Raw genomic sequence first — 27,670 nt, 5'->3', positions numbered from 1 at the left:
CTGCCTCTGAGAACAACATGCACGAAGACACCTAACTAAAAGGACGGGATCATCGCTTAATCAACATTCCATTTTTGGACAGCTGCTACAGTGATCCCACACATTGGTTTTCGCTATACGAACCTGCGCGCTACCTTTTTCGACGTATTTTTAATTCGTTATATAAACTTTTTCTATATAATACCGATCCTGGCGATTAACTACTTTTCGTATTTGGTGCTTATTTTTAAAACTAATTTGTGCATTCATTAATTGTGTCTACAACATTAAATATACAACATATTGTATATAAGTTACATAAATTGCTTACGCCCCATAAGCGGGCATTTTTATTAAAAAATATTTGCGAACTTTTCTTTGAAATAAAGCAAGCGTTACTTTTAGATAAATAGTGTGTGCTCCTCAATATCTTGGGTACAATTCTAATTATGGTCCTTCGAGCCTAAAAGAAAGGCACTATAGATATACAAGCAAACAAAAAAAAAAAGCTAAAGACTATATATTATATATGTATATAAAGTGAACAAAACGCAAAGTGCAGTGGAACGTAGAAAGCAAAAAGCTATCTAAAACAAAAACAGAAAATAGTGAAGTGCAGTGGCAAACAAAATAATATACATAAATATATAAAGAAAAAGTGCGTGTCAACCAAACCAAATTATCAAACATTTTAAACAAACAAAAATTCACACAACCGGGCGCGAAACCTAAATAAGAACAAACGGGCGGGAATGTTTAAACAAAAAACAACAACAAAGCATACCTGTAAGCAGCTGGAGAAGAAGCACAATAGTTGGCACAAAACGCAAAGGCATTATATCCCACCAAGTGAGCGTATTTAGTCCTTAAATATTTAGTATACGGATATGCCCATATGTATGAACAATTTATAGGTTTATATATAATTATATAAAACCTGCAATACCAAATCCGTTTAACAATTTAATACGGTTACCAAACTGGTTTAATTTACGGGAAAACCGAAAACAGTTTGGTGTAATATATAGACACATAAATAAAATCAAATATCTAATTATTTAATGTCTATCTACTAGCTTGCCTTTGTGTATTCAAACACACCAATTAACAAACACAAAAAACAAATTCAAGTATATACTTGCACATTTCTCCCGCAATACCCCTTATGATTAAAAAAAAAAAAAAACAATAAGCAGGATTGCATAAACTAAGTAAGCAAAGGCACAAGTATAAATCAAAATTCTAATATAAAAAACAAAAAGAGAGAAAACAAACAAAAGCATACATATATGCATATTTGCTTACATCTTATACCTATATATATCTTTGATATACATATTTACATACCAAAACATAATTGTACATAAATACAAAGTGCATACGGGAATATACCTGCACATTATTCACTTCGCTTTCGCGCTCTCTTCGCATTGCGAACACATATTTTCCATTTACATACATACGGCATACAATCTGCCTATGCTTATATACCCTATATACATTGGGTCAATTCGGTATGGAAATTTCACAAAATTGTTGAAAAACTTACATATTACTTCTAAAATAAATAGACGGTCCAGTAAACAAATAAAATATTAAAAACTAAATAAATAATTTATTACAAAACAAACATACAAAAAGCCAGCGATTAAACAAAAATTATGAATTTGAACAATATGCGTGCAAATTAACTTGTATGTGGAAGTATTAAAAAAATATATTTTCCGCTCAACGCACGGAAGAAATCAAACGATTGGCTTGAGTGCTCCTGATGGAAGACTGAATCTCTTTATTTCAATTTACTCTTATATATACATTTTTCTTATATGCTTAAGTCTTATAATAAGTGTCAATTTACAATATTCGCTTATTCAGCAATTAGTTTAGTTGTTTACATTATATGGGTGGTCTTAGCTTAATAAAAAGAGTATTTGTTGCTTAAATAAGCAAGGATGCTTATTTAAGAAGCTGTGGTCTTAGCTTTATTGAAAAGAGTATTGATTACTTAAATAAGCAAAGATGCTTATTTAAGAAGCTGTATTTTTGCTGAGTGCAAAGAAATTGTTTTGTTTATAATGATCGTAAAGTTACTTTGTGGAGGCTGCCGTTAACTTGCATACCTATTAAAACATATACAATTGTAGTTGTACATCTTTTCAAAGTCCACATTGGCATATATACCGCAATACCCCTTGTAACACACAAGCAGGATTGCGTACAAAACAAAAAAACTAAAAGCACATTAATCTCTTCAACGAGCTCTCAATTGTGTTAGAAAATAAACATGCATACGCACAAACAATCCGTACATACTTATGTACAAAGTGTATTGATCTCTTCAACGAGCTCTCAATTTCACGAGCACATAAATATATAGTCCATGTATTAGGGTGTACCTAAATACATCAACATAAGGACACAAAAAATATTATTGTTTTAATTCAATAATATGTGCGATTTTTAACAATTAAATTAAATAAAGCAATATATTCAAAATAAAACCACAACAAAATCTTATCGCAAGTAAATTCAGTTTACACTGAAAAAATAAATAAAAGGTTATATATTAATAATTCATTGAAACATTATATAAATAACATAACAAAAATGGTTAATGGCGACAAAAGTCAAACTCCACCTGTAGGAGCTACACGCTCAAAACAGTTTGCCAAATTCATTTCTGAGAGTGACAGATTAACACGATACTGTACTCGATTTTCATCTTCACCGATTCAAGACATCTCTGAATTGTTATTGGAAATAAAAAAACAAAATATGTTCACTGTCGTATACATCAACCATCCAAAATTATCGAAAGCGCAAAAATTGTATCACCTCCGATACAAAACTAAAGGTCAAGCAGGCGCAATAGTAAAACAGTTCGTACTAAATGACGACAATTTCAATTTGGCTTGGGAAGCTCTAAAATCCAGATATGAAAATGACAGAATATTGGTCGATAAACAAGTAACGACACTAATAAACTTGCCTAAAATTAAAAAAGAAACAAGTGAAGAATTTGTTAAACTACTATCCACCGTATCAAATTGTTTGTCGGTTCTATCGACACAAAATATTCCTACAGACAGCTGGGACCCAATACTGGTAAATATATGCATCGCCACTTTACCAGAAAAATCATTACTTTTGTGGGTGCAATCGCTCTCATCACGAAAGAAATGCCCAACGTGGCAACAAATGAAAGATTTTCTTACTATCCAGTATGAAATCGCTGAAAGGGTAGACACCAAAAATATTAAAACCCAAAACTATCAAAACGACCATAATAGAAGCTTCAATAGACCCCAAGCTAGTAGCAAAAACAAATTAAACAGAAGCTTGTACAAAACGCAATCGTTCACATCCGAACTGAAAAATCATATGTCATGCGAACTATGCACAAGAGGGCATAAACTACAATCATGCGAGAAGTTTAAAAACTTAAAAGTTGACGAAAGAAATAATTTTGTCAGATCAAAAAGACTTTGTACAAATTGCTTGTCACATGCGCATAAGTATAAAAATTGCAAAAGCAAATTCAGTTGCTTATATTATATTATATATTTATATTATTATATCATTATATATTATTATATCATTAGAGCAAATTTCCCATATCACCCCAAAGAAGCGCTTACATAAAAAGAACCACAGGTTTAGTTGTAACAACAACTCCTAAAAACCAAAATCCCGAAAATTGCCAAAGACACCATGTTGCTCAAAGCCACAAAAAACTCAAATGCTACACAGCGAAATACAAAGTAGAGTACTACTACCCACATCAGTCGTCTCCATCGAACACCGAGGAGAACTGTTTAAGCTTACAGGAATGGGCGGAAGAGTAGTTCAAAACTCTAATAAAATATGCTTCCAAGCTATCATATAAATAACAAACAGCGGGAAAAGTTTTCACACCTTAAATTAGCTGATCCCAACTGCAGCACCCGCGCTCAAATAGACATTCTATTAGGCAGCGATCTCATACCTCAGATAATACTCAAGGGTGTTGAGAAAATTTCAAATACACTATTGGCGCAAAATACTATTTTTGGTTGGATCCTAAGTGGACTAGTTATGGAACCAGCTACCACCATGACCACTCAATTTGAGGAAATCTCAAACGAATACCTCAATTCACAATTGAAAAAATTTCGGGAGTTAGAAAAACGCCCCTCATATCAATTACAACCCTATAAGATCCGTATTGCGAAGACTTCTACAAAGCCACAACTACTCGATCAAATAATGGTCGGTACGTCGTACGGCTACCCCTAAAGCCACCATTTTTCAACTCTCCATGAACAGAAAAATAATATAAAGCCAGAATTTCCTTTGACATCCCCAATATTAAAAACACATACATGTATAACTTTTCGACCCCGCAGGATGGCTTTCGCCAATAATGATAAAATCATGAGCTATGTGGTATTGTTAAATTAGTATCCACGTATGAAGCTTTCAACCTGGTAAAATATAAACTATCTCGCTGCTCCAATCCCGAATAGACTGGCTATTAAGACCACCGTGTGCACGAAACACATATATATTCCATCGCACGTACACTCGTCCATGCCCGACATAATTTTCCTAGAAAAATGCGATGCTCCTAGATTTGCAAAAAGCAAACGTCGCATTTATCTAAGCGCTCCTCATATAGGTAGTATATGGGAATCAGCTATAAAAAGCTATCCTCCTACTTCAAAAAAGTAGATGTATATTGCTCTCAATTCACGGCCAATCACTGTACTTTCGCAAGTACCCCTCTAATTTCTTTGTCCTAACATCAGGGCATTTTCTCAAAGGAGCACCCATTCTGGCCATATCTGAGCGTGGAGTCGCTAACTTTAATAAACCGATGGTATAGAAATTTTAATCAAACAATATCAATAATAAAATTATAAAAGAAACAACCGCATATACAATATGTACGAAAAGCAACTACAACCTCATATACCCACAAAATAAAGTTGCTTATCTTAAAGCACTCACAGTCACATCAAAATGCGTACAAAATATGTTCTTAAAACCAAAGCCGTTTTATACACACATGATATGGATATACCACTACTTCATCACCGTGCCCTCAGCTATTCCATCAGAAGTACGCCGTAATACATTCAACAGCACATACGTGTAATACTAGGCTAAATATTCGCCTAGGGGCCCCAGGATGTTTAAGTGAGTTTAAACTCCCTCCTCCAAGTGCTCCACTCTACTCGGGAAAAACTGACACACCCTAATGAAACACACCACACCTGTAAACACTCAAGGAATTTCACCGCACACAACGACACCACCACACTCTGCCTCTGAGAACAACATGCACGAAGACACCTAACGAAAAGGACGGGATCATCGCTAAATCAACATTCGATTTTTGGACATCTGTTACAGCGATCCTACACATTGGTTTTCGCTATATGAACCTGCGCGCTACCTTTTTCGACGTATTTTTAATTCGTTATATAAACTTTTTCCATATAATACCGATCCTGGCGATTAACTAATTTTTCGTATTTGGTGCTTCTTTTTACATCGGCCACCGAACTTATTTTTAAAACTGATTTGTGCATTCATTCATTGTGTCTACAACATTAAATATACAACATATTGTATATAAGTTAAATAAATTGCTTACGCCCCATAAGCGTGCATTTTTATTAAAAAATATTTGCGAACTTTTCTTTAAAATAAAGCAAGTGTTACTTTTAGACAAAGAGTGTGTGCTCCTCAATATCTTGGGTACAATTCTAATCATACCCAATCACGAATACCGGTTTTGCTTTGAATGCCCTAGCTGCTCCTCTAAGAAGCTGTTTTGCCTAAATAAATGTGCATTTTGTTCAAAAGATTCTGCCCATTGCCTTACCTCCTGTCCGTCTGTACCGCTAAATAACGCCAAGCTTTCCTTAATTTCTCTAAAGGTGAAATGAGGGACCGTGGATGACACCGGACCTCTACCTGACACGCATTGATAAAGAGGCACCACGGTTTCGACCTCGCTGTCGTTTTCATTGTCATCGTTAAGAAGACCGTAGTGTTTCATAAGTCTGTCTCGTGAGTCTTTCTTGCGTCCATTTATCAATAGCCCTACTTCTGTTAACTTCTCTTCTAACACTGTCACTGTCATGTTCAATATTGTCATGAGACGATGTTCGCCGTGAAGCACTAATATGTGGCCAAGGATCGGTAGATTTTGTTAAACATTGGGGGCCATTCCATCAGAGAGTGGTGGGGCAAGGTGCAGTGGCTCTGGAGCATAATTTACCCATCGTGGGAATTGTATCTGTGAGATATCATTTAGATTGCTCGCAAACTGGGACCACTTTTCTAAACGAATTGGTTTCACTTGTTCGTCCCAGTCGGTTTCATCTAGCTATAATTCTTGTATTAGGATTTTGGCTTGTATCATGATTGGCGAAAGCCATCCTGCGGGGATGGCCACAGAGGATAGAATGTATCGCTTTGTTATGGCGGATAATTCAGATACTGACTCTGTAGTGTAATATTTAGGTATGAAGTCTTTAGCAGGTATGCTTGAATGTCTATGAACCCATCAACATATGAATTAAATTGAAATAATAACATGTCAAACTTAGTATCATTTCAATATATAGTTTAAATATGGGAAGGGATGTACCTATTTTGTTTTAGTATATGACTATTGAGAATAGTTGAAATTGGTATAGGGTTTTCGAGATTACTCCAGTTGTTGCTCCTGTACCAACTAAGAGTTTATGTGATTTATTATCATCCAAATCTATTAAGACATAAAAAAGTTGTGTGCCGTGTTTATTTATATCTCGTTTGCTAAGCGCTGTTCGAAAAAAAATTCTTCTTTAAGTGAATTGCTTTGCATGGCTCTAAGATGCATGCCCAAAGGATTTTTGACTCCTGTTAAAAATTTTCTCAGACAACTCTGCATATAACGTTATTTTGTTGTCTTTATAATATTTAAATTTGACTCATTTATCTGAATATTCACAGAATATGATCTGAATAGTTTTTATATCACCATTAAATTGGTTTATGAATCTGCCAGTTTGAATCATGCTATATAGTTTTTGCAAGAGTTGAGACTCATCTTTTGGGACTGCAAATTTTTCTTTTAGACTAGTACTTCAACCTTGCATCTTTTCGTCAGCGTCTGTTGTGTACATGTAATGTGAAGAAACTATTTAGTATTTTTTAAAATTATTTTTTTATTTTATAATAAAGGTGGTTTTCTTCTGTGGCACCTTTCTTCAAATCTCCTTCCACAGTAAAATTTTACAATCCGCGATGCAAATAAAATTTATGGATTTCAAATTAGAATTTTTGAATAATTAATGATGAGGATCCTTTCTGTGTCACACAATCAAGTAATTTGACAAATTCGTTTATACTGCACGATGCAAATAAACGATATTAGCAAAGTGTTAAATCAAAAATTATTGATTACGTGGTTAGTGCACCTATCATATAGTCCTAGCTAAACACATTTACAATAGGCGATGCACGTAAACGTTTTTGACTAAACATGAATATTATATTTATAATATTATTATATTTAATCTAACATGTATCCTAATAATTTCAGCGATGAATGCATCCTTTCCTGCGACTGTTTTTTTTTTAGTTTATAGCTGATGTGGAGTGTTTGCACTATTTTTTGATTCCCGGGTTTTAATTTTTACGATATTCATTAAGGCTCGCTATTATATTATTTTATAGTTTTAAGCCTGCTGACTGAATACTTTGGTGTCAGATTTGTTTTATGCTAACATTGCGATGGAGACGCCAGTCGATGTGATTAGTTTGAAGTTGTTGTATTGGCACTTTTGATTATGGGGAGTCGTTGGCTGACTGACTAAAAGCGTGAGTAAGTATAGAGTTACTGGTATCAGGAAAGGGTGGTCGGTAACTCGCACTCGGTTTTCACCACCAGCACTTCTCAAGTGTTGTACAGTGCAGAGAAACTGCCGGCATTGCTGGCGGAATCCAGTTTCCCAATTGCGTTTTCGTTTCTTTCGATAGAGCGAACAGTTGCATCGCTTAAATTACTTGTTTTGGTAACTACCCTCAATTTTTCACCAGCTTTAAGTTCGTCGAAAAAGTTTAATATAATGCAATATGATATTTAAAATGTCAATAATTCAATTGGCTGAACTTCGACTACAGCTTGCTGATATACATATGAACTTTTAAGGAAAAAGTGTTTTCAACCAAACGAAGTTATTCTAGTTTATATTTTTTTAATAGCACTAGAAACAAAAAAGGATAAGTAAATTTAGAGGTTATAATTTCAATATTAATGATTATAATTTCAATATAATGTTGATATTCCAATATTACATGTTATTTTAGTATTTAATATATTTGTCTTTAGTTATTATAACTTTGTTTAAGCGATTTGGTATCGAGTCCGCTAGCTTCTTTAAAATTTAAGGTCTAATTTGCTGCCATTTGGCAGCCAAAGCATTTCTTAGTTTGATGGACTGGCGTCCACTTTTATGAACTCCAGCGGAAATGATTCCCCATATTTCCTCAATCGGGTTTGGACCAGGACTTATGGCCGACTTATCCAAAACTGGTATATTACTAGAGCGTAAAAATTGTTTAGTGGCGAAGTGTGGATTGGTGCGCTATCTTCTTCATAAAGGTCATCCGAAAAGTAGATTAAATTACCTTCCAGCAGTTGAATACAAATTTCAAAAATTGTTTTCGTTGGAATAAAACAAATATGAAATTTCCCTGCATACCCGAAAGCACCTCAAACCATAAGTGAGCCTCCATCCTCAGTCCGCTTATGTCGAGTTTCTCGTGTATGCCTTTAATCACGCCAAATCTTATTGCAACCATCTGATCCATCTAAGTTTTCGTCGGAAAATATTACATTTCGGGATTCTTCCCTCCAAAATTTTTTATATATCTGGAAAGACCAACCGAGCGTGGTAGTAGCTTCAGGTCATTACAAGACATTTGCTTATTAACAGCTAAGCTTTTAAATGTGTAATGGTATTTCTGTGACTAGTTGCTCTACAAGCTATTTCTGGTACTGTAACCTGCATGTATTTCTATTATCAATCCATATACCGGCGCTGATAAATGTGTTCCACGAGGCATCCTTGATAAAAAAAAAATTGTTTCACTAAAATCCGCGAAATAATACCTTATTTATCTTTTATACTTACTTATTTAAATTATTTTTATTAAATACAGTAATTTAACATAAATTTATGCAAGTTAACGAAACCTTTTTTTCCAAGCTCGTTTATTTACTTATACCTATTTTCAACCACAAAGAGATCACACCATACAAAATTGAAATACAGGAACTAAGAAGAGCGATTAAAGAAGAATTTTGTTTAAGCATCCTAAAAATAACTAGATGTCAACCGAAGAAAATTGCACGATACATTTTTGTGGTTGATTGTATCTAGTGCATTCGTTGTTTGGATTCCGACGCGAATAGACGTGCGTGTACATCGTTGCGATTTATTAGTGATTTTTTTTCGATTCTCTTTTGTGAGGTATTTGTTTACGCGAATGAGTTGGCACCGGTATTGCCTGACGCAAGTTAATATCGTTTACACGATATGAGTAGAAAGAAATATAATTTTGAGCTGCACCGAAATGTGTGCTCTTTATTGATATTCTTAAGACTGACTAGTTTATATAAATCTTAGTTGGCACCGGTATTGCCTGACGCGAGTTGATATCGTTTACACGATATGAGTAGAAATAAATATACTTTTGAGCTGCACCAAAATGTGTGCTCTTTATTGATATTCTTAAGACTGACTAGTTTACATAAATCTTAGTGCTATGTATACTATTGAGCTGTATCGATAGTTATCTGTTTACCAACAGATAAAACTATTAATTTCTATTGTTATATTTGGGTTGTTATTGATAGTGCATTTCTATTGTTATATGTTCTTATCTCTAGTATTTATATTTTACAATGTGTGTTAGCTGATAGATAGGTTTACATATGCTTATTTTGATTTTGTATATTAATGTCTAATAAGTGATATGCTATGTCACTTATATATAAGTATCTATGATATGTATGTATGTATGTACATATGTATATGTACGATGTGTACAAGTATGTGAAGTGTAGAGATCACATATTGTATACAGATATATATGCGGTGTGCGGCTATATCGTTAACTCCCCCTCCCTCTTAAAACGGAGGTACGCTGCTGCTACGAGTTGCTGTTGAAGACGGTTCATTTCGATTTCGTATAACTCGTCAATTTGCCTTTGTCTGTTAAGCGCTTTTCTATTTTCGTGGTATCGGCAGAGATTTACAATACCACAAGTAATGACTTCTAAAGTAAGGAATCCCATTATGATGAAGAATGTCAGCTGTACTGGGTTTTCTTCAATAGGTATCAAAAATGAGAGTTTTTGGATATTTCTGAATTTGTAGATTGAATTTGAGGAAAGAATACGGAGTACTTAAAAATTTTCGCTGTGTTGATTGTGTATGATTTCACTTAGTTGTCCTTGATGATTTTAGTACGTGATATTATCGATGTTTGTGCCTGATATGTGTATATTGTTCCAAGTATGCTGGTAATCTGTCAAAATATATCCATTCTCTAAGATGTGGAGTGGAGCATTGTTTTCATGGATTGTATCGCATTGGGCTGATTTGTCTTCTAATATTTTTATAGTAAAATTGTCAGAGGGTTCTGATTTACAAATAAAGTTACTAATATAATTTTTACATTTAGATATTCTTTTATAATTGTTACATTTTGCGATCTTAGGGTCTAAATTAATTTTACCATGCTTATGTGCTAAAGGGTATACATTAGATAGGCTGCATTTAGTTTCGAGGATATGATATTTGTATATGGTTATAATTGCTTTTTGTAGGTAACAGATATGAATGTCTGCATACTCTAATATATTAATTAATGGAAGATCCAACTTTTCACGCTTTATGAAGTCATATACATCTTTAAAATTTAGTGTGCTAGAGTAAAAATTATTAGTTTTTGCAAAATTTATAGTGTTCGTTATTGATTGGAGTTCATTATAAACTTCTGATGTACTAATGTTTTCGGTTATTGCTTTGGGATCAAGGGTTTCGAGTATTCTTTCGAACTGTGAATTAATTGTTCTTTGCTTATTATTATTTTTTTTTAGCATATTAAGTAAAGTTTTGATTTCTACAAGGTCATCGTGGTCTGGTGTGCCAGTGATGAATTTTAACATGGAACCAAGGAAGTGAAGTGATCTTTTGGGTCTATAGATATTTGGAAAGAGTTGATTTTTCAGAGATTCTATTTTGTTTACTAATATTTGAGCTTCAGGTTGGTTTTCTAGATTGTATGATGATTTTATTATATTTTCGTACGGCGCGATTATTTTTGTAAGGTTATATATGTGATATAAGAAAGCTGTGTCCTGATATATGTAAACAGGATTTGTTTCTACAAGTACATATTTCCTATCGGTTAAATCGATTATACTTTCGCAAAGTACGATAGAGAAAAGTGAGATAAAAATTATTCCGTACATGCCTTTACTCTGATATTGTCCTTATGTGCGTCTTGGAATATATAATATTACGTCCTCTTCTTAATAGGTCAGCTGTTTGCGATTGCGGTTATGGGATCGCAAAACTCTCTCTTGGTTTTTTTGAAGACGCTCTTTGATGTTAGGATACTCTTTTTGATTGAAAAATACAATATGTCCTCGGGTTTTTTCGTTGATTACCGAATGGATTGATTTGTTGCATTGTCGGACTGCTTCGAATATCTGTTCATCAGGTGCCGAACTGTGTTCATGGGCCAAAATTTTCGCGAGTTCAATTATCGTGCTATGCGTCCGTTCAACTTGCCCGTTTGTTGTCGAATAATAGCCTGGAGTTTTGGTATGCGTTATTTGTAGTCGCCTGTATATCTGTTGTGCACATATGCCAGTAAATGTTGACTCGTCATCAGTCATTACAAACTTTGCGCTTGGGTATATTTGCGATAGTATCTCGTCAACGTACTTGTATGTGTCCTTCTTTGATGGTATTTGTCTGAAATGGCAGAATTTTGAGTATTTGTCGGTTGAACTAATGTATATATTATTGTTCATAAAAAATAAATCTAAGTGTATGTATTCGCCTACTTTGTTCGGTATTGGTGCTGAACCTATTGGTTGTTTATTTGGTCGGCGTTCATACTTGTTTGTGAGACAAATTTCGCAGTCCTGTACTTCTTTTTTACAAGCGTCACGTATGTTTGGCCAGTAGTATCTAAGCGAAATTTCCTGTGCGTTATTTTTGTAGTTTCTGTGAGCACGACTGTGTTTGTCTTGTATGATTCGTTGTTGTTGTTGGGTTTCGGTGATGTCGTCTACCAATTTTTGCGCTAGTACAATTGATATAGTCGGAAATGTGTTGATGATCTCGTTTCGACGTAAAATAATATTTGTTCGTCTATATGAAGTGCGTTAGTGACCTTTGGTCTAGTTATAGTTTTTAGTCTGTCTAGTAATTCAGATTTTGTGTTAAAAAAAAGAGTGTGTCGGCTGTTAGAAAATATGTTTTGTGAAGATATTTTGACGAAGTTTTGATCTGACTGATTCACAATAATTTGATTTCTAAAGGAGTTTATTGGCTGCTTTACTCGTTTGAGATTTGGTGTTGGGGAGCTTTGTGCTGAATGTTGGGAGTCATCAGAATTTACAGTGTTGTTTATTTGTTGGCGAGAAAGTGCATCAGCGACAACGTTCTGATGTCCGTGTTTGTAAACGAGTTTTGCACCATATTCTTCAATGAAATTTGCCATCTTGTTAATTTTGGGGTTTTTTTCTGATATGGAGAAGATTAATGATTGATGGTCAGTGTAAAATGTTAAATCTGCTATACCATATAAGTAATTACGTAGTTACTGCATTGACCACACAATTGCGAGTAACTTTTTCTCATTCGTGGAGTAATTCTGTTCTGTTTCGCTGAGCGTTCGTGAAGTAAATGATATGGGGTTTTGGTTGTGAGATAATACGGCTTCCATAGCGTGCTAGCATCTGTGGTTAATTCGAAGGGTTTCGAAAAAATTTGGTTAGAAGAGTTCAACCTGGGCTTGTAGTTCTTCTTTTATTTTGTTCAATGCTGCTAGTGCACGTTCGTCTAAGCTGATTTTTATTTTTTCACTTTGATTCTTGGATATGCCACCGTTATCTCCTCTGAGGAACGTAGTAAGTGGCTTGACTATGGCTGGGAAATTCAGTATGAATTTTCGATAATAAATCGCAAGGCCTAGAAAGGATCTGAGTTCCTTAAGCTTTATGGGAACAGGAAAATCTTTAATGGTTTGTATTTTTGAAGGATCAACTGTAATCCTGTTATATTTAATTATATGACCTAAATATTCTACAGAGTCCTGGAAAAAGTGAGATTTCTCGTTGGAGATCTTCATGTTGGCCTGGTGAAGCGCGTTTATTATTATGCGGATGTGCTCGATATGTTCTTCGGGAGAGGAAGAATAAATGAGAACGTCGTCTATATAAACGTATGCGAACTTGCCGATATATGGTCTCAAAATATCATCTACACATCTTTGAAAAATTGACGGAGCATTTTTTAGTCCGAACGGCATACGAAGGAATTCGTATTTAGCTCCATTTACACTAAAGGCGGTTTTTCCCTGTCAGATTCTTTAATAAGGATCTGATGGAAGCCAGACTCTAAATCTAAAGTTGTAAATACTTTTGCATTACCTAAATTCTGTATGGTCATAGCCACATCAGGTATGGAGTATCTATCTGTAATAGTTTGAGCGTTTAGCTTTTGAAAGTCTAGAACCATTCTGCACTGAGGTTTCCCTTGTTCATCGGTACCTTTTTTAGCGACTGTCCAAATGGGAGAGTTGTACAGACTTTTGCTGGGTTGAATTGTTTCATTTTCTAAAAGTTGGTTAATTTCTTTGTTAATGAAATCGCTATCTGACATAGGGTACGTATATTGCTTGGTCCAATAGGATCTTCGGAGTTCGTCCTAATGGTAGCCTGTATCGCGGTAGTATAAGGTAGCACTTCATTTGTGCTTTCATTTTTTTGCATAATTTCTTCGATTTCTGCCCTATATTTTTCACTATTAACCGTATAATTAGTTTTTTGCAAAGATTCACTTTCTTTCTTGGCTCGTACTCAAAATGGTTGATCTCTGCTTTAAGTTTTCTAAGTCCCTGTTCACCCAGAAGCATATCAAATTCTTCTAATGCATCTGTTTCAAAAAATGTGAGATTATGCTGTAATAATGTAATAATTTTTTTTTGATTTAGTTATAGAGTAACCATGAAGGGTTTTCACTTTAACTGGCTTACCTATATTGAACTTTGTGCTAATATAATTGTTCGTTGCTCCGGTATCGATTAGGATGTTGATAAGTTTGCCTGTATCCCTGCAGTGGTGTTGAAAACACAGCAAATCGTTCCTGCGCCTAAAAAATCACTGCCTGTTTCGTATTCCTCATTTTCATATTCTGGTACAAGCGATGTTAGTTCTTCGTCGCATGTTTGGTTGACACGTTGTACCTTCTGTGGTAAGTTTCGAGAAGAAGAATTTCTTTCCCTTTTCTGTGGATCCCCGCGAAATGAGTTACTTGGAGGTAGTCCTTGTGTTTTGCGGTCATAGCTGTTTGGTTGTGGTGCGGGATGATTCCTGTTGTAATTTGTGGATCTCATGTACTGCTGTGATGAATCTACATCCATTGGTTGGTGTTGTTGGCTGGGTGCAGTTTGATTATATCGCACCTGCACGTTAGGTTTGTACCTTTGTGGTTCCTCGTGATGTCTTCTGCTTGTGTATTGATACTGTGAAGTATTATGTTGTCTGTGCTGATTGTATTGTGGAACGTCGAATTGTGAGTTCATATTGTCATGATATATCGTACTTGCGATATTGTGGCTATAGAGGGTGCCGCTGGTATATTTGCTGTTCAAATCGAGAATTAATGTCCGTACAGCTTCCTGGTTCGCATATTCTTTCATAGCTGAGGGATTTTCTGAGCTGTCCATCTCAGCCTTAGTGAGTGCAAAATTAAGTGACTTGCTGACTTCGCTATGGAACTCTGCCAAGGTCATTTTTCCCTGTTTTAATCTCTTCATTCTGTCGAGCAACACATACAGAGGTCTCTGGTCCGCATAGGTGTAATTAAGATGGTTTATTATTGAATAAAAATTGAACTTGGTGTCGTGGTTTATTAAAATATCGACCGCCTCTCTTTGAGTTTTTGAATGTAGAATTGAGAGTGCCGTGTAATATGTGGGTGTAGTAACGTAATCCTTGATGTTCTCCATGTGTGTCCGGGCACGTTTTCTCCACGACCTATAGTGGTTTGTGTCACCTGTAAATATTGGTAACGATTTGAACACTTCTAGGTTAATTTGTGATGTGTCGGTAATGTTTGGTGTACAGTCCTGGTATTGGTTGGTGACTGTGACGTTAGGTGTTGGGTGAGTTGCGAAGAAATTCACTCTTTGTAGGGTTTCGGTGAGCGTTGTGGTTAGAGCAGCGATTTGTGCTCTTAGGCTTGCGTTCTTCTGTGTTGTGATATCGGAGTTTATGTCCAACGATACACGTGATGAATTGAAAGCCGCTTGTCTTTTCTTCGCGATTCCAGTATGATGTTATTCCGATTTTTCAGGATTTTTTTTTTTTTGTTGTTGAATTTTAAGCACTTTTTTCCTATCCTTTTCCGCAATGGATAGTGATGGCTAAAAGGTTCGGTTGAGCCCCGAGTTAATATCGTTCACACGATATGCGTAGAAGGAAATATACTTTTGAGCTGCACCGAAATGTGTGCTCTTTATTGATATTCTTAAGACTGACTAGTTTACATAAATCTTAGTGCTATTTATACTATTGAGCTGTATCGATAGTTATCTGTTTACTAACAGATAAAACTATTAGTTTCTGTTATTATATTTGGGTTGTTATTGATAGTGCATTTCTATTGCTATATGTTCTTATCTCTAGTATTTATATTTTACAATGTGTGTTAGCTGATAGATATGTTTCCATATGCTTATTTTGATTTTGTGTATTTATGCCTAATAAGTGATATGCTATGTCACTTATATATAAGTATCTATGATATGTATGTATATATGTACATATGTATATGTACGATGTGTACAAGTTTGTGAAGTGTAGAGATCATAAATTGTATGCAGATATGTATGCGGTGTGCGGCTATGTCGTTAACTCGCGAACTTATAGCGGTAGTGCGATTTGTTGGTACGATCGGCGTTCAGTACTCTTTTTGCACGGTTAGTGACCGCGTGAGTTATTTTCGAGGTGCACGTTTTTGCGCGTTTGTGCATTCTTGTGCATATTTTTGGACGTGTTTTGGGCGGTAAGTACACATTGTATATTTGTAGTGTAGTGTACTTTTAGGTACTTACGCAACGTGGTTATTCACGTTGCTGTTGTTGGTGGATTCTTTACGCGGTCCCATTTGGAGTGTTGTGTTCGGCATCTGGCGTTCAGTTAGCCAGTTTCAGCACTTGCTGAGCAGGGATGCTCAAAAAGTACCTGCGTTTGTAGAGTGCTGAAGGAGTGTATCGTGTGCAGACAAACGGTCGTAGCAGTGTGCGTTTAATTCACGGATCGATTCGGTCCAGCGCCACATCGGTCGACTCGCGGCCGTTACGGGGACATTGATCCGTCCGGCGGTCAATTTGGGTGACCTCTGTCCAAGCCTTTTGGCTGGAGATGTGGGCTGTACCCTAGCGAGAACGCATTAATCGTCCACTTGGGTCGTCGCTGTTATAGAGCGGGTTTGCGCTAGAGACACCTTCTCCAGCGCGTTCAGTTGCGCGTACCTGGTGAGCAGCTGTTTTCGGCATTTGTTGAATTAGTGTCATCTGCGTCAGTGGTAAGCTCGGCGGATCAGCCTACCAAAGAGCACTCGAAGGCAAGAATGCCTCCACCACAGAGGAAGAAGGTTAAATCCCCCGCTGGGAATGAGGAGTCCGGGCCACCGATGGTGACGGTGGACACGACGTCAGGCGATGAAGCTGCGGGACCACCGGTTATTTCTCCGCCACGGCGGAAGACGCGTTTTAGGGTCTCTTTGTTCGGTATTGGTGCTGAACTTATTGGTTGTTTATTTGGTCGGCGTTCATACTTGTTTGTGAGACAAATTTCGCAGTCCTGTACTTCTTTTTTACAAGCGTCACGTATGTTTGGCCAGTAGTATGTGAGCGAAATTTCCTGTGCGTTATTTTTGTAGTTTCTGTGAGCACGACTGTGTGTGTCTTGTATGATTCGTTGTTGTTGTTGGGTTTCGGTGATGTCGTCTACCAATTTTTGCGCTATTACAATTTATATAGTCGGAAATGTGTTGATAATCTTGTTTTCGACGTAAAATAATATTTGTTCGTTTATATGAAGTGAGTTAGTGACCTTTGGTCTAATTATAGTTTTTAGTCTGTCTAGTAATTCAGATTTTGTGTTAAAAAAAGCGTGTGTCGGCTGTTAGAAAATATGTTTTATGAAGATATTTCGACGAAGTTTTGATCTGACTGATTCACAATAATTTAATTTCTAAAGGAGTTTATTGGCTGCTTTACTCGTTTGAGATTTTGTGTTGGGGAGCTTTGTGCTGAATGTTGGGAGTCATCAGAATTTACAGTGTTGTTTATTTGCTGGCGAGAAAGTGCATCAGCGACAACGTTCTGATGTCCGTGTTTGTAAACGAGCTTGGCACCATATTCTTCAATGAAATTTTCCATCTTGTTAATTTTGGGTTTTTTTCTGATATGGAGAAGATTAATGATAGATGGTCAGTGTAAAATGTTAAATCTGCTATACCATACAAGTAATTACGTAGTTACTGTAGTGACCACACAATTGCGAGTAACTTTTTCTCATTCGTGGAGTAATTCTGTTCTGTTTCGCTGAGCGTTCGTGAAGTAAATGATATGGGGTTTTGATTTTGAGATAATACGGCTCCTATAGCGTAATTGCTAGCATCTGTGGTTAATTCGAAGGGTTTGTTAAAATTTGGTTGGAAGAGTTCAACCTGGGCTTGTAGTTCTTCTTTTATTTTGGTTAATGCTGCTAGTGCACGTTCGTCTAAGCTGATTTTTAGTTTTTCACTTTGACTCTTGGATATGCCACCGTTATCTCCTCTGAGGAACATAGTAAGTGGCTTGACTATGGCTGGGAAATTCAGTATGAATTTTCGATAATAAATCGCAAGGCCTAGAAAGGATCTGAGTTCCTTAAGCTTTATGGAAACAGGAAAATCTTTAATGGTTTGTATTTTTGAAGGATCAACTGTAATCCTGTTATATTTAATTATATGACCTAAATATTCTACAGAGTCCTGGAAAAAGTGAGATTTCTAGTTGGAGATCTTCATGTTGGCCTGGTGAAGCGCGTTTATTATTATGCGGATGTGCTCGATATGTTCTTCAAGAGAGGAAGAATAAATGAGAACGTCGTCTATATAAACGTATGCGAACTTGCCGATATGGTCTCAAAATATCATCTACACATCTTTGAAAAATTGACGGAGCATTTTTTAGTCCGAACGGCAAACGAAGGAATTCGTATTTAGCTCCATTTACACTAAAGGCGGTTTTTCCCTGTCAGATTCTTTAATAAGGATCTGATGGAAGCCAGACTCTAAATCTAAAGTTGTAAATACTTTTGCATTACCTAAATTCTGTATGCTCATAGCCACATCAGGTATGGAGTATCTATCTGTAATAGTTTGAGCGTTTAGCTTTTGAAAGTCTAAAACCATTCTGCACTGAGGTTTCCCTTGTTCATCGGTACCTTTTTTAGCGACTGTCCAAATGGGAGAGTTGTACAGACTTTTGGGTTGAATTGTTTCATTTTCTAAAAGTTGGTCAATTTCTTTGTTAATGAAATCGCTATCTGACATAGGGTACGTATATTGCTTGGTCCAAGAGGATCTTCGGAGTTCGTCCTAATGGTAGCCTGTATCGCGGTAGTATAAGGCAGCACTTCATTTGTGCTTTCATTTTTTTGCATAATTTCTTCGAAATCTGCCCTATATTTTTCACTATTAACCGTATAATTAGTTTTTTGCAAAGATTCACTTTCTTTCTTGGCTCGAACTCAAAAAGGTTGATCTCTGCTTTAAGTTTTCTAAGTCCCTGTTCACCCAGAAGCATATCAAATTCTTCTAATGCAACTGTTTCAAAAAATGTGAGATTATGCTGTAATAATGTAATAATTTTTTTTTGATTTAGTTATAGAGTAACCATGAAGGGTTTTCACTTTTACTGGCTTACCTATATTGAACTTTGTGCTAATATAATTGTTCGTTGCTCCGGTATCGATTAGGATGTTGATAAGTTTGCCTGTATCCCTGCAGTGGTGTTGAAAACACAGCAAATCGTTCATGCGCCTAAAAAAGCACTGCCTGTTTCGTATTCCTCATTTTCATATTCTGGTACAAGCGATGTTAGTTCTTCGTCGCATGTTTGGTTGACACGTTGTACCTTCTGTGGTAAGTTTCGAGAAGAAGAATTTCTTTCCCTTTTCTGTGGATCCCCGCGAAATGAGTTATTTGGAGGTAGTCCTTGTGTTTTGCGGTCATAGCTGTTTGGTTGTGGTGCGGGATGATTCCTGTTGTAATTTGTGAATCTCATGTACTGCTGTGATGAATCTACATCCATTGGTTGGTGTTGTTGGCTGGGTGCAGCTTGATTGTATCGCACGTGCACGTTAGGTTTGTACCTTTGTGGTTCCTCGTGATGTCTTCTGCTTGTGTATTGATACTGTGAAGTATTATGTTGTCTGTGCTGATTGTATTGTGGAACGTCGAATTGTGAGTTCATATTGTCATGATATATCGTACTTGCGATATTGTGGCTATAGAGGGTGCCGCTGGTATATTTGCTGTTCAGACCGAGAATGAATATCCGTAGAGCTGGTTCGCATATTCTTTCATAGCTGAGGGATTTTCTGAGCTGTCCATCTCAGCCTTAGTGAGTGCAAAATTAAGTGACTTGCTGACTTTGCTATGGAACTCTGACAAGGTCATTTTTCCCTGTTTTAATCTCTTCATTCTGTCGAGCAACTCATACAGAGGTCTCTGGTCCGCATAGGTGAATTTTAAGATGGTTTATTATTGAATAAAAATTGAACTTGGTGTCGTGGTTTGTTAAAATATCGACCGCCTCTCTTTGAGTTTTTGAATGTAGAATTGAGAGTGCCGTGTAATATGTGGGTGTAGTAACGTAATCCTTAATGTTCTCCATGTGTGTCCAGGCACGTTTTCTCCACGACCTATAGTGGTTCGTGTCACCTGTAAATATTGGTAACGATTTGAACACTTCTAGGTTAATTTGTGATGTGTCGGTAATGTTTGGTGTACAGTCCTGGTATTGGTTGGTGACTGTGACGTTAGGTGTTGGGTGAGTTGCGAAGAAATTCACTCTTTGTAGGGTTTCGGTGAGCGTTGTGGTTAGAGCAGCGGTTGAGCCCCGAGTTAATATCGTTCACACGATATGCGTAGAAGGAAATATACTTTTGAGCTGCACCGAAATGTGTGCTCTTTACTGATATTCTTAAGACTGACTAGTTTACATAAATCTTAGTGCTATTTATACTATTGAGCTGTATCGATAGTTATCTGTTTACTAACAGATAAAACTATTAGTTTCTGTTATTATATTTGGGTTGTTATTGATAGTGCATTTCTATTGCTATATGTTCTTATCTCTAGTATTTATATTTTACAATGTGTGTTAGCTGATAGATATGTTTACATATGCTTATTTTGATTTTGTGTATTTATGCCTAATAAGTGATATGCTATGTCACTTATATATAAGTATCTATGATATGTATGTTTGTATGTACATATGTATATGTACGATGTGTACAAGTTTGTGAAGTGTAGAGATCATAAATTGTATGCAGATATGTATCCGGTGTGCGGCTATGTCGTTAACTCGCGAACTTATAGCGGTAGTGCGATTTGTTGGTACGATCGGCGTTGAGTACTCTTTTTGCACGGTTAGTGACCGCGTGAGTTATTTTCGAGGTACACGTTTTTGCGCGTTTGTGCATTCTTGTGCATATTTTTGGACGTGTTTTGGGCGGTAAGTACACATTGTATATTTGTAGTGTAGTGTACCTTTAGGTACTTACGCAACGTGGTTATTCACGTTGCTGTTGTTGGTGGATTCTTTACACGGTCCCATTTGGAGTGTTGTGTTGGGCATCTGGCGTTCAGTTGGCCAGTTTCAGCACTTGCTGAGCAGGGATGCTCAAAAAGTACCTGCGTCTGTAGAGTGCTGAAGGAGTGTATCGTGTGCAGACAAACGGTCGTAGCAGTGTGCGTTTAATTCACGGATCGATTCGGTCCAGCGCCACATCGGTCGACTCGCGGCCGTTACGGGGACATTGATCCGTCCGGCGGTCAATTTGGGTGACCTCTGTCCAGGCCTTTTGGCTGGAGATGTGGGCTGTACCCTAGCGAGAACGCATTAATCGTCCACTTGGGTCGTCGCTGTTATAGAGCGGGTTTGCGCTAGAGACACCTTCTCCAGCGCGTTCAGTTGCGCGTACCTGGTGAGCAGCTGTTTTCGGCATTTGTTGAATTAGTGTCATCTGCGTCAGTGGTAAGCTCGGTGGATCAGCCTACCAAAGAGCACTCGAAGGCAAGAATGCCTCCACCACAGAGGAAGAAGGTTAAATCCCCCGCTGGGAATGAGGAGTCCGGGCCATCGATGGTGACGGTGGACACGACGTCGGGCGATGAAGCTGCGGGACCATCGGTTATTTCTCCGCCACGGCGGAAGACGCGTTTTAGGATCTCTTTGTTCGGTATTGGTGCTGAACTTATTGGTTGTTTATTTGGTCGGCGTTCATACTTGTTTGTGAGACAAATTTCGCAGTCCTGTACTTCTTTTTTACAAGTGTCACGTATGTTTGGCCAGTAGTATGTGAGCGAAATTTCCTGTGCTTTATTTTTGTAGTTTCTGTGAGCACGACTGTGTGTGTCTTGTATGATTCGTTGTTGTTGTTGGGTTTCGGTGATGTCGTCTACCAATTTTTGCGCTAGTACAATTGATATAGTCGGAAATGTGTTGATAATCTCGTTTTCGACGTAAAATAATATTTGTTCGTCTATATGAAGTGCGTTAGTGACCTTTGGTCTAGTTATAGTTTTTAGTCTGTCTAGTAATTCAGATTTTGTGTTAAAAAAAAGAGTGTGTCGGCTGTTAGAAAATATGTTTTGTGAAGATATTTTGACGAAGTTTTGATCTGACTGATTCACAATAATTTGATTTCTAAAGGAGTTTATTGGCTGCTTTACTCGTTTGAGATTTGGTGTTGGGGAGCTTTGTGCTGAATGTTGGGAGTCATCAGAATTTACAGTGTTGTTTATTTGTTGGCGAGAAAGTGCATCAGCGACAACGTTCTGATGTCCGTGTTTGTAAACGAGTTTTGCACCATATTCTTCAATGAAATTTGCCATCTTGTTAATTTTGGGGTTTTTTTCTGATATGGAGAAGATTAATGATTGATGGTCAGTGTAAAATGTTAAATCTGCTATACCATATAAGTAATTACGTAGTTACTGCATTGACCACACAATTGCGAGTAACTTTTTCTCATTCGTGGAGTAATTCTGTTCTGTTTCGCTGAGCGTTCGTGAAGTAAATGATATGGGGTTTTGGTTGTGAGATAATACGGCTTCCATAGCGTGCTAGCATCTGTGGTTAATTCGAAGGGTTTCGAAAAAATTTGGTTAGAAGAGTTCAACCTGGGCTTGTAGTTCTTCTTTTATTTTGTTCAATGCTGCTAGTGCACGTTCGTCTAAGCTGATTTTTATTTTTTCACTTTGATTCTTGGATATGCCACCGTTATCTCCTCTGAGGAACGTAGTAAGTGGCTTGACTATGGCTGGGAAATTCAGTATGAATTTTCGATAATAAATCGCAAGGCCTAGAAAGGATCTGAGTTCCTTAAGCTTTATGGGAACAGGAAAATCTTTAATGGTTTGTATTTTTGAAGGATCAACTGTAATCCTGTTATATTTAATTATATGACCTAAATATTCTACAGAGTCCTGGAAAAAGTGAGATTTCTCGTTGGAGATCTTCATGTTGGCCTGGTGAAGCGCGTTTATTATTATGCGGATGTGCTCGATATGTTCTTCGGGAGAGGAAGAATAAATGAGAACGTCGTCTATATAAACGTATGCGAACTTGCCGATATATGGTCTCAAAATATCATCTACACATCTTTGAAAAATTGACGGAGCATTTTTTAGTCCGAACGGCATACGAAGGAATTCGTATTTAGCTCCATTTACACTAAAGGCGGTTTTTCCCTGTCAGATTCTTTAATAAGGATCTGATGGAAGCCAGACTCTAAATCTAAAGTTGTAAATACTTTTGCATTACCTAAATTCTGTATGGTCATAGCCACATCAGGTATGGAGTATCTATCTGTAATAGTTTGAGCGTTTAGCTTTTGAAAGTCTAGAACCATTCTGCACTGAGGTTTCCCTTGTTCATCGTTACCTTTTTTAGCGACTGTCCAAATGGGAGAGTTGTACAGACTTTTGCTGGGTTGAATTGTTTCATTTTCTAAAAGTTGGTTAATTTCTTTGTTAATGAAATCGCTATCTGACATAGGGTACGTATATTGCTTGGTCCAATAGGATCTTCGGAGTTCGTCCTAATGGTAGCCTGTATCGCGGTAGTATAAGGTAGCACTTCATTTGTGCTTTCATTTTTTTGCATAATTTCTTCGATTTCTGCCCTATATTTTTCACTATTAACCGTATAATTAGTTTTTTGCAAAGATTCACTTTCTTTCTTGGCTCGTACTCAAAAAGGTTGATCTCTGCTTTAAGTTTTCTAAGTCCCTGTTCACCCAGAAGCATATCAAATTCTTCTAATGCATCTGTTTCAAAAAATGTGAGATTATGCTATAATAATGTAACAATTTTTTTTTGATTTGGTTATAGAGTAACCATGAAGGGTTTTCACTTTTACTGGCTTACCTATATTGAACTTTGTGCTAATATAATTGTTCGTTGCTCCGGTATCGATTAGGATGTTGATAAGTTTGCCTGTATCCCTGCAGTGGTGTTGAAAACACAGCAAATCGTTCATGCGCCTAAAAAAGCACTGCCTGTTTCGTATTCCTCATTTTCATATTCTGGTACAAGCGATGTTAGTTCTTCGTCGCATGTTTGGTTGACACGTTGTACCTCCTGTGGTATGTTTCGAGAAGAAGGATTTCTTTCCCTTTTCTGTGGATCCCCGCGAAATGGGTTATTTGGAGGTAGTCCTTGTGTTTTGCGGTCATAGCTGTTTGGTTGTGGTGCGGGATGATTCCTGTTGTAATTTGTGGATCTCATGTACTGCTGTAATGAATCTACATCCATTGGTTGGTGTTGTTGGCTGGGTGCAGTTTGATTATATCGCACCTGCACGTTAGGTTTGTACCTTTGTGGTTCCTCGTGATGTCTTCTGCTTGTGTATTGATACTGTGAAGTATTATGTTGTCTGTGCTGATTGTATTGTGGAACGTCGAATTGTGAGTTCATATTGTCATGATATATCGTACTTGCGATATTGTGGCTATAGAGGGTGCCGCTGGTATATTTGCTGTTCAAATCGAGAATTAATGTCCGTACAGCTTCCTGGTTCGCATATTCTTTCATAGCTGAGGGATTTTCTGAGCTGTCCATCTCAGCCTTAGTGAGTGCAAAATTAAGTGACTTGCTGACTTCGCTATGGAACTCTGCCAAGGTCATTTTTCCCTGTTTTAATCTCTTCATTCTGTCGAGCAACACATACAGAGGTTTCTGGTCCGCATAGGTGTAATTAAGATGGTTTATTATTGAATAAAAATTGAACTTGGTGTCGTGGTTTATTAAAATATCGACCGCCTCTCTTTGAGTTTTTGAATGTAGAATTGAGAGTGCCGTGTAATATGTGGGTGTAGTAACGTAATCCTAGATGTTCTCCATGTGTGTCCAGGCACGTTTTCTCCACGACCTATAGTGGTTTGTGTCACCTGTAAATATTGGTAACGATTTGAACACTTCTAGGTTAATTTGTGATGTGTCGGTAATGTTTGGTGTACAGTCCTGGTATTGGTTGGTGACTGTGACGTTAGGTGTTGGGTGAGTTGCGAAGAAATTCACTCTTTGTAGGGTTTCGGTGAGCGTTGTGGTTAGAGCAGCGATTTGTGCTCTTAGGCTTGCGTTCTTCTGTGTTGTCATATCGGAGTTTATGTCCAACGATACACGTGATGAATTGAAAGCCGCTTGTCTTTTCTTCGCGATTCCAGTATGATGTTATTCCGATTTTTCAGGATTTTTTTTTTTTTGTTGAGTTTTAAGCACTTTTTTCCTATCCTTTTCCGCAATGGATAGTGATGGCTAAAAGGTTCGGTTGAGCCCCGAGTTAATATCGTTCACACGATATGCGTAGAAGGAAATATACTTTTGAGCTGCACCGAAATGTGTGCTCTTTATTGATATTCTTAAGACTGACTAGTTTACATAAATCTTAGTGCTATTTATACTATTGAGCTGTATCGATAGTTATCTGTTTACTAACAGATAAAACTATTAGTTTCTGTTATTATATTTGGGTTGTTATTGATAGTGCATTTCTATTGCTATATGTTCTTATCTCTAGTATTTATATTTTACAATGTGTGTTAGCTGATAGATATGTTTCCATATGCTTATTTTGATTTTGTGTATTTATGCCTAATAAGTGATATGCTATGTCACTTATATATAAGTATCTATGATATGTATGTATATATGTACATATGTATATGTACGATGTGTACAAGTTTGTGAAGTGTAGAGATCATAAATTGTATGCAGATATGTATCCGGTGTGCGGCTATGTCGTTAACTCGCGAACTTATAGCGGTAGTGCGATTTGTTGGTACGATCGGCGTTGAGTACTCTTTTTGCACGGTTAGTGACCGCGTGAGTTATTTTCGAGGTGCACGTTTTTGCGCGTTTGTGCATTCTTGTGCATATTTTTGGACGTGTTTTGGGCGGTAAGTACACATTGTATATTTGTAGTGTAGTGTACTTTTAGGTACTTACGCAACGTGGTTATTCACGTTGCTGTTGTTGGTGGATTCTTTACGCGGTCCCATTTGGAGTGTTGTGTTCGGCATCTGGCGTTCAGTTGGCCAGTTTCAGCACTTGCTGAGCAGGGATGCTCAAAAAGTACCTGCGTTTGTAGAGTGCTGAAGGAGTGTATCGTGTGCAGACAAACGGTCGTAGCAGTGTGCGTTTAATTCACGGATCGATTCGGTCCAGCGCCACATCGGTCGACTCGCGGCCGTTACGGGGACATTGATCCGTCCGGCGGTCAATTTGGGTGACCTCTGTCCAAGCCTTTTGGCTGGAGATGTGGGCTGTACCCTAGCGAGAACGCATTAATCGTCCACTTGGGTCGTCGCTGTTATAGAGCGGGTTTGCGCTAGAGACACCTTCTCCAGCGCGTTCAGTTGCGCGTACCTGGTGAGCAGCTGTTTTCGGCATTTGTTGAATTAGTGTCATCTGCGTCAGTGGTAAGCTCGGCGGATCAGCCTACCAAAGAGCACTCGAAGGCAAGAATGCCTCCACCACAGAGGAAGAAGGTTAAATCCCCCGCTGGGAATGAGGAGTCCGGGCCATCGATGGTGACGGTGGACACGACGTCAGGCGATGAAGCTGCGGGACCACCGGTTATTTCTCCGCCACGGCGGAAGACGCGTTTTAGGGTCTCTTTGTTCGGTATTGGTGCTGAACTTATTGGTTGTTTATTTGGTCGGCGTTCATACTTGTTTGTGAGACAAATTTCGCAGTCCTGTACTTCTTTTTTACAAGCGTCACGTATGTTTGGCCAGTAGTATGTGAGCGAAATTTCCTGTGCGTTATTTTTGTAGTTTCTGTGAGCACGACTGTGTGTGTCTTGTATGATTCGTTGTTGTTGTTGGGTTTCGGTGATGTCGTCTACCAATTTTTGCGCTATTACAATTGATATAGTCGGAAATGTGTTGATAATCTCGTTTTCGACGTAAAATAATATTTGTTCGTTTATATGAAGTGAGTTAGTGACCTTTGGTCTAATTATAGTTTTTAGTCTGTCTAGTAATTCAGATTTTGTGTTAAAAAAAAGCGTGTGTAGGCTGTTAGAAAATATGTTTTATGAAGATATTTCGACGAAGTTTTGATCTGACTGATTCACAATTATTTGATTTCTAAAGGAGTTTATTGGCTGCTTTACTCGTTTGATATTTTGTGTTGGGGAGCTTTGTGCTGAATATTGGGAGTCATCAGAATTTACAGTGTTGTTTATTTGCTGGCGAGAAAGTGCATCAGCGACAACGTTCTGATGTCCGTGTTTGTAAACGAGTTTGGCACCATATTCTTCAATGAAATTTTCCATCTTGTTAATTTTGGGGTTTTTTTCTGATATGGAGAAGATTAATGATAGATGGTCAGTGTAAAATGTTAAATCTGCTATACCATATAAGTAATTACGTAGTTACTGTAGTGACCACACAATTGCGAGTAACTTTTTCTCATTCGTGGAGTAATTCTGTTCTGTTTCGCTGAGCGTTCGTGAAGTAAATGATATGGGGTTTTGATTTTGAGATAATACGGCTCCTATAGCGTAATTGCTAGCATCTGTGGTTAATTCGAAGGGTTTGTTAAAATTTGGT

At 37.2% G+C, this 27,670-nt stretch overlaps 2 protein-coding genes and 1 long non-coding RNA gene across 5 annotated transcripts in view; 1 reads left to right on the top strand and 2 right to left on the bottom strand.

Moving 5' to 3' along the window:
- LOC106623764 (RNA-binding protein MEX3B) overlaps window positions 1-27,670 on the top strand; it is a 680,038-nt gene that overhangs the window by 600,416 nt on the left and 51,952 nt on the right. The gene's annotated exons all lie outside the window — the stretch shown is intronic.
- Window positions 8,244-11,969, bottom strand: LOC138858149 (uncharacterized). The gene is made up of 2 exons (XR_011397374.1): window positions 9,153-11,969; window positions 8,244-9,085 (listed from the first exon to the last, which is right to left on the bottom strand). It is a non-coding gene; the product is annotated as an uncharacterized lncRNA (long non-coding RNA).
- On the bottom strand, window positions 24,090-24,764 carry LOC138858080 (uncharacterized). The gene has a single exon (XM_070112544.1). It carries the CDS (start codon window positions 24,762-24,764, stop codon window positions 24,090-24,092), a length of 675 nt encoding a protein of 224 aa, XP_069968645.1.

Source organism: Bactrocera oleae, chromosome X (assembly GCF_042242935.1).
Source record: "Bactrocera oleae isolate idBacOlea1 chromosome X, idBacOlea1, whole genome shotgun sequence".
NCBI lineage: Eukaryota > Metazoa > Arthropoda > Insecta > Diptera > Tephritidae > Bactrocera > Bactrocera oleae.
This window is presented reverse-complemented; position numbering and strand designations above follow the sequence as displayed.

Bases quoted from the DNA above. Each gene is read 5' to 3' on its own strand.
- LOC138858080 (XM_070112544.1), bottom strand. From the start codon at position 24,764: ATGAAGAGATTAAAACAGGGAAAAATGACCTTGGCAGAGTTCCATAGC.